At 58.2% G+C, this 7,790-nt stretch overlaps 1 protein-coding gene across 1 annotated transcript in view; it reads left to right on the top strand.

The window, feature by feature from the left end:
• Positions 1-1,251, top strand: part of NGFR (nerve growth factor receptor) — a 16,971-nt gene extending 15,720 nt beyond the window's left edge. The window contains exon 6 of the mRNA XM_008063959.1: positions 589-1,251. Within this exon, the coding sequence (XP_008062150.1) occupies positions 589-890 (302 nt within the window). The 3' untranslated portion in view covers positions 891-1,251. The remainder of the gene's footprint in view (positions 1-588) is intronic.
• The last annotated feature ends 6,539 nt before the right edge of the window (positions 1,252-7,790 follow it).

Here is a 7,790-nt window from a genome sequence, read left to right as displayed (position 1 = left end):
CTCCAGGAAGGACTGTCAGAGGGGCTGACATGATGATGGAGAGGCTGACTGGAGAGAGGCTGGCAGGGGAGAGTGGAAGGAAGAGGTCCTCCCTGGTAGATGGACTTGGGAAATGGAGGCTTTTACAAGTCGGAGCAACCAGCCAGACTCATCAAGCTAATTGTCCCCCCTGGGGGCTAATTACTGCCCAAAGTAGCTGCAATTAGCCTCCTGCCCTGGACTTCTGGGGAACAAGTCGTTAAATATGTACCCTAATTAGTGGCCCATAGCCCGGCTCCAGGACACTTGCTGCAGTTGTCTGGAACTAAGTCCTGTCTCCTCCTTTGCCTTGATTAATTGCTGGGGGGGGAGGAGGTTGGGGCAGGGATCCTGTTGGAGCCACGGGGAGGAAAAGACAATGAGTCAGCAACCCCCAGGCCCGTCACTGCCCAGCGCCCAGCCAGGACCTCATCTTGGCCGCCCCTCTGCCTCTGGGCCCCTGGTGGGGAGGAGCGGTGGCCCTCCTTGGGTCCACTCCAGGCCCCTGTGCCCGCTGCGGGGGACGAGGGGCACAGGGGCGGGACCTGACACCCTTTGCGTTCTCCACAGCCCTCAAGGGTGACGGAGGCCTCTACAGCAACCTGCCTCCGGCCAAGCGGGAGGAGGTGGAGAAGTTGCTCAATGGCTCCGCGGGAGACACCTGGCGGCACCTGGCAGGCGAGCTGGGCTACCAGCCCGAGCACATAGACTCCTTCACCCACGAGGCCTGCCCGGTCCGCGCCCTGCTCGCCAGCTGGGCTGCCCAGGACAGCGCCACCCTCGACGCCCTCCTGGCCGCTCTGCGCCGCATCCAGCGAGCCGACATCGTGGAGAGCCTGTGCAGCGAGTCCACGGCCACGTCCCCGGTGTGAGCCGACCCAGGAGCCCCAGCCCCGCCCCAGCATTCCGACGACCGAAGCTCCAGTCAACCCCCACGGAGACGTCCCCGCCTGGGGTGGTCCAGCCTGGCAGAGCTGAGCTCTTCTGGGTGGGGCCTCGGAGTCCAGGCCCCAAACCACAGCCCTGTGGCTGCACCCCGGGGGGCTCCTCCACTTCTGACCACACGCCCTGTCCAGCGAGAGACGTGCCCCTGCTGCCTTCCCCGCCCTGCCCCGGCCCCTGCCCCATCGCTGTCTCAGGCCTTGTGCCCCTCCTCCACGCATGCTAGGTGGGCCAGCCCCCTCCCACCCCAGCAGGTGTCCTATCTAGGGGGCTGACACCAGGGATGGCACTGGGGAGCAGTGACAAGGCCCCAGAGACTCAGAGGGAGGTGCTGAGGAACCAGAGCCACGGACTCTACACTGTGAATTTGGGAAACAAGGGAGCATTCCAGTGGCCTAAACCCTCTCTCAGCACCCTCAGCCCCCCACCACCCCCTCTCCTCTCTGGCCTAAGATGAAGAGAGGGTCAGAGGCCTGGCAGAGCTAGGTGGGGGTTTTGAAACGCAGTCCACTCCCCTCATTTTACATACAGGACAGTGAGGCACAGAGTGACTTGCTCAAAGCCCCCCTGCAATGGGAAGGCCAAGCGTAGGCTGGCACCCTCCTCTCTAAACAAGGGGCCTCAGGTTTGCCTGGGAACAGGGTAGGGTCCCAGGCGACCACCTGGGAAGTGTCTCAAAGCCAAGTCGGCTCCACCCTCCACTGGCTCCAGACCCCTCTCCAGCCCCTGGGGAGTTACCCCCCCCCAAGGCCTGGTCCATGGACCCTTCAAGATCTTGTCAGGTTTGGGGTTTGAGGAAGGGGATGCTGCTTCCCTCTGTCCATCTCCCTCGGGCATGCCAGTGTGGCATCTGTGGTGTGGCCCCAGTCTGCTGCCCTCCGTCCTGGCACAGACCCGAAGCCAACAGTGGCCCCTAGAATCAGCCCTAGGGGTCGGGGACTAAGGACCCCTCGCCCTGCAACACCCAGATGAACACGGACACACGCAGAGGGTGAGAATTGTTGCTTTTCTCCGCGAGTTCCTCCTCTTGGGCTGAGACTGGATCCTGCCAGAGAAGCTTCCGAGGGAATTGAGATCTGCTTGGGCTGTCTTCCCCGGCCCCCGGGTTTGGCGGGCCAAGGAATGCTGAGGCTTGGGCTGGCGTCCGTCTTCTGGGGTCTGCACATGGAGGAATGCTCTCCCGTCCTCCCCTTCCCTGCAGGCATGGGTTTGGCTGGGCCCAGAAGGTTGTGATGAAGAAACGTGGGAATGCAGCAAGAAGGAACTGAGTTAGACTGTGACCCATACGGGGGTTTCTCCCAACTTGAGAGGACCCCGCAAAGGACTGTTTTTTCCCTTAGCTTGACCAGAAAGGGGACGTAAGGTCTCTGTGACCTTTCCATCGCTCCCCTGGCCTGTTACATTGTGCTTGATGTTGGAATGAGTGTGGCTTCCTCTGTATTTAGCATGTCCGAGGCCCAGGCCTGCTGTGCCCTGGTAGTCTCCCTTCCCCGGCCCAGGGTTCTCCCAACCCTGTAGAAGGGACTAGGAGCATTGTATAGACAGCATTTCTTTGACCTCCGTCTGTGATGAGAAAGGAAACTCATGTGCTGGCCCCTCACCTGTGCGTCCAGGGGGAGGGACAGCGTCTGAGTGTATTTCCTCTCCGGCAGTTGGGGAGGGGACTGGGGGGCTGCAAGTATGTTTTAGCATGTGTTTGGTTCTGGGCCCCCTCCTGGCTCCCCTTGGGCTGAGATGGAACCCTTTCGGACCCCCGCTGGGGCCGCTAGCTCCAGAACCTTGTAACCCTTCCTGTCACCTCCCCCTTGCCTCCTGTGTAATCACTTCTCAGGCCCTTCCAAGACCTACACATAAAACATAAGTGATGAACATTAAATAACAAAGAAAGAAAAATAGCGCCAAGAGATTTTCTGGAAATACATGTGGTTTGAGTTGGTTGGGGTGGTTGGGTGTGTGGCAGGGACCCAGGTATAATTTCCAACTCTGTGAGTTCCTGTCCTATTCCCACCCCCAAGCAGGGAAGTTTCAACAGAAATTCAGCAAGTTCACATGTGTAGCCATGGAGTTCACTTACATGGGGTGGGGAAGGAGTGGGGGCCCTTTGCTCCCAGATCTTGGGAAGGGAAAGTGAAAATGACGGTGCAGGAAGCTGGGCAGCTGTGAACTTGACCAGATATCTGGAGTGAAACTGACCACAAGGGAGCCAGAGGCTTGCTAGGAGGGCCAGGTCACAACCTTGCAGCTCCCAGCCACCCACATGGCCAGGGAGAGAGAGAGAGAGAGAGAGAGAGAGAGAGACAGACACACACACACTCACAATCTGGCTCCAGATGGCCTGGAGTTGGGCCCCTCCCTCGCGACTCTTGTGGGCAGGTCCTAACCCTGACTCCTGCCAGCCTGGCTTTGAGCCCTGCCTGGCCCACGCCTGGGAGCTCCTGGGGCTGCACGGTTCCTGGCCCCTGGCCTGTGCCCCTCTCCAAGGCTGGCAGGGCAGGTGGTCAGAGCTGCTCAGCCCCTGCCGGTCACTTGGCCAGGTCCTCCGGTGGGACTGGCTTATGGTCACAGGGGAAGGCTGGTGGAGGCTTGCTCTTCCAGTAAGAACAGCAAACAAGCCTTCCAGACCTCCAGATCCAGGGAGGAGGGCCAGCCAGCCCCTGCCAAGCGTCAGACATGGGGCAAAGGGAGGCTCTTTGTCTTCCATTCCCCCCTTTGCCCCCAGACTGAGGATTGTGAAGAAGACGGTGGGTATGGAGGAGGGACCCAGAATAAGTAAGAGAAAGAATTCTAGTACTCCGAAAACCCCCAGTGTGACAGGGAAGACAGTCCCTGTCTTGAGGGAGCCCATCTGATGGAGGAGACAGTTCCAGACCTGCAAATACTCCAATCTGATGAAGGAGGCACCATTCCTCTCCTAAGGGAACCCCCATTCTGATGGGGGAAACACACTCTTTGCCCTGAGAGTAGCTCTCTCGCCTGGGTGGTAGAAAGCCAGATACTGTCCTGTGGAACTCAGGGACACAAGCCCCTGCCTTTGGAGAGCTTACATCTTCGAGGGAGGCGCAACAGGCCCTGTGTGCTGTGCACTGCCATGGCAGGGGCGAGTGGGGACCCAGCCGAGACCCACCACACACTGGGGCTCAGGGAAGGTTTGTCACAGGAGGGCTGTGGAAGCTGAGCCCTCACGGATGAGCGGAGTTGACAGGCCAGAGGAAGAGAGTGCTTCCGGCAGAAGAATCAACTCAGCAGAGGCCCGGGCCTGGGGAGGCTGGGCCTGGAGCCCAGCAAACCGCAAGGGGTCTTTGGGGCCTGACAGGGAAGGGCTGGTGAGGAGACATGCTAGGGCGTCTGGATACACTCCTAGAGCCCTGGGGAGCCCTCGGGGGGTCTTCAGTAGAGGGGTGCCACCCCCAGACCTGCACTTTAGAAAACACTTGCTCTGGCTGCGGGGTGGAGTGGGGGACGGGGCAGGGTAGGCTCAGAGGGGGAAGCCAGCGGCAGCCTGAAGTCAAGGAGGTAGTTCAGGGATGGCAGGAAGAGGGGGTTTCAAAGAGTTCCTCAGAGCAAGTGGGTTATGTGGGGGTGGGGAGTGGCTGACACCAGCCTGAGCCTCCTGGGGCTGGGGGCAAAGAGGCTCGGAGATGCACAAGAGAAAGCCCTCTGCACCACCTTCCCTCGCCACGCTGTGGAGAAGTCCTCCTGCCTGCCTTCCAGCCCTCCTTCTCGAGTCTGTCTCCACAGCTGAAGTGCTCCATCGACGTCCCATCCTTGCCATGGCCTCGGTCCCTGTGGGCCCCGGCCGGCTCCCCGGACTCACTGCCTCGCTCCAGCCATCCTCTTCCTCCCTCCTCCTAACCAGCTTTATACTTTTTCAAGCTGGGCTGTTCTCTCTAGCCACAGGGCCTTTGCACATGCTGTCTCTTCTGTCTAGAATGCTCTTTTCCCTCCTTTCCCAGTGTCCTCAGCCTAGTACTTCCTTCTGGAAGCCCTCAGCAAACTAGGGACCCAACTCAGGCTTTAGAGAACACCATGCTCACTCCCTCTCTTTAGACCACTTAATCTCTCTTTGTAATTAGGCACCCGTCTGAGTGATTATTTGATTACTATAAACTCCAGGAAACCAGGGACAGGGTCTGGTTTTGCTCACCTTCTAATCCTTAACACCTTGCTTGACATATAGTTGGCACTCAATAAAATTATGCGGAACAAATGAATGAGTGTGATCTGAGGCAACTCGCCAATAAAAATAAAATGCAAATCACATATATGTAATTTGAAATCTTTAGTAGGCACATTACACAAGCAAAAAGAAACAGGGGAACTTAATAATATATTTTCTTTAGCCCAATAATCTAAAATATGATTTCAACATATAATCAATATTTTCAAAATATTAATAAAATATGTGACTTTTTTTGGTCCTACTATGTTTTCCGAATCCGGTGTGCATGATATTCTCGGAGCACATATCAGTTTGGACTAGCCCTGTCTCAAGTGCTCAGTGGCCACATGGGGCTGGGGGTCCCCACCCAGGACGTTGAGACTTGTTCTGAGCCCCCAGTGCACTCAAAGGACAGATGGAGACCCCTTTGTGCCATCAGCCTCCTTGGCCCTGAGGCCTGCAGTCCTCCCACCTCCTCCCCACCACTACCCCAAAGGCCTCTCTCCTTTCGGCTCAGGCCCGGATGCTCTGTGCCTCCCTTATTCTCTAGGCTGGGGGACGCGACCCTTCACCTTTGTGGGCCCCCGGGGGCTCCCTCCCTTCTCCTGGTGCCTCTCTCCCTCTTTCATCCAGGGCAGTGAAGCTGAGACAAGACTTGGAACCATGGGAAAGCCTCCTCACTCAGTGGGGAGGGGCCCGAGGTGGGGGAGCCCCCTGAGCCGGTAGCCCGATGCTCCAGGGAAAAAGGGGAGGATCAGCTCTGGGGTCAATGGAAGACATTTCCCGCGATGCTCTGGGCTGGGGGTCTGCTGACCATATGCCTGGGGGAGGCAGCTCCTCTGATAATGCAAAGCAGATTCCTCCCAGCTTTGTGGCAGCTGGTGGGCAGGAGGCCAGGGGACAGGGCTGGGCCCCCAGGCGTCTGGATACAGAAGAACAGGCCAAGCCTCCGGCCCACCCCCAAGCTCCTCCCAACACCCCTGCCCTTGTGCTGACCCTCCCCAGCTAGCCAGGCTCCCCCTTGAAGTCCTCCTGCCCTGGGCCAGACTGGGCTCCAGATTGCTGTCCGGCTCCGTCAAAGCGGGGGTGGGCTTTCTCAGCACATGCCTCTCGGGTCTCCCGTGCAGTGCCCCCATTTCGACCCTGAATGGCTCTCATCCTGCCCACATGCAGGTGATTCCTCCCAGGCTCAATGGAAAGGCAGGGCTTTTCCACAGTACTTCCCATTTCCCGTGATGCTCCAGCTGGGGCCTCTACCTATTCCAGCCCCCCAACCATCCCAGGGGTGAGGCCGAGAACATTTCCCAAAGGCCCCATCATGGAAGAACATTCAGGAACATTCCAGCCCTCACCCTGCTTCCCTCCCAGGGCACTCAGTCCTGCCTCTTCCCACAGCATCCAGGAACTTCCCCATCCCTCTGTTCCCTTCCCGGCAATCGCTGCTCCAGCTGTTTCCAGCAACATTCCCAAAGGGCTCCTGGGAGAGGTGGGCTTGGGTCTCCTCCCTGGGCTGGAACTGGTCCCTTTGGAAAAGCCTGGATGTGCCCATCCCCCTCCCATATTCTAGTGACTCCGAATTTGGGGGTCCCGCTGAGGCATCCTGAGAGGTCCTGGGGCTGAGGCTCAGTGTCCACATTCCAGGGTCCTGGCCCCACCCTGGGCCCTAAGGCTGCCATCAGCAGTCCAGATGGTTCTCGTTCTACCCCTACGGACCGTGGGATGCCAGCGCATGGCACAGGGTGTGTGGACCGAGGGCATGCACAGCCAGGCTTCCATCCTCAGCACTGGAGGCCACGCCATGACCTCCCGGAAGGTGATGCCATGAGCCCAGAAGCTGGCCACCTCGGAGCCTCCCTTCTTCTTACCCATCTACCAGTTAGGATTCTTTGTGTTGCAAGAGGGAGAAAACCCATCCCAGGGGGGTTAGGGGGAACCTAGGCCCATCAGAAGCGGGAAGACAATAGGGTTGGCTCTAGGCACAGCTTGAATCAAAGGTTCAGACAACACCCCCCAGAACCTAGGGTCTCTCTGTCTACCTCTTGTCTCCATTTCCTCAGAAAGGCTCTTTCTTTGTGGTGGCAAAAGGCTACAGAGCTTCAGGTTCAACGTCGTGGGCAAGAGAGGGCCTCGTCCTAGTAATCCCAGCAAGTCTCAGGTGTCCTTGGTTCTGGTGGGCAGATCCTTGTGTCTTGGGAAAGTTATCGCCAGTGGAGCTAAGGTTAATGTCACACACCCCAGGGCAGGAATATCATCCTGTCCGAAGCATGGGGACTAGGAGTGGGAGAGATTGAGGTAGCATCCCCCAAAACAGGACCCTCAAAAACAGCAAAGGAAGCCTCCATCCTGGACCAACATGTGGGCTCCTGCCTCTTCACTGGGCTGCCTGAGTGAGACTCCAGCTCCTGACCCAATCACTATTTCTAGTAAAAATCGCCACGCAACACCACATACATTACAGGCAAGAGCATCCGGGAGGCACTGGGGTTCTGAAGAGGGACGCCCCGGAGGGCCCTGCAGGGAAAGAACTTGAATTGAGCCTGGAGGGATGGACAGGCTTTGGATTGTGGAGATAAAAAGGAGCTGGGGGAAATATTTCAGGCAGAGGAAGCCGCTGGAGCCACAATAATGGAGGGAGGTGAACGTCGACCGGCATAAGCAGTGATGGGCATGT

This window comes from Carlito syrichta, unplaced genomic scaffold (genome assembly GCF_000164805.1).
Source record: "Carlito syrichta isolate Samal-C Ts95f unplaced genomic scaffold, Tarsius_syrichta-2.0.1 Scaffold307155, whole genome shotgun sequence".
NCBI classification, from domain to species: domain Eukaryota; kingdom Metazoa; phylum Chordata; class Mammalia; order Primates; family Tarsiidae; genus Carlito; species Carlito syrichta.
The sequence above is the reverse complement of the archived record's forward strand: the minus strand, read 5'-3'. Positions and strand labels throughout refer to the sequence as shown.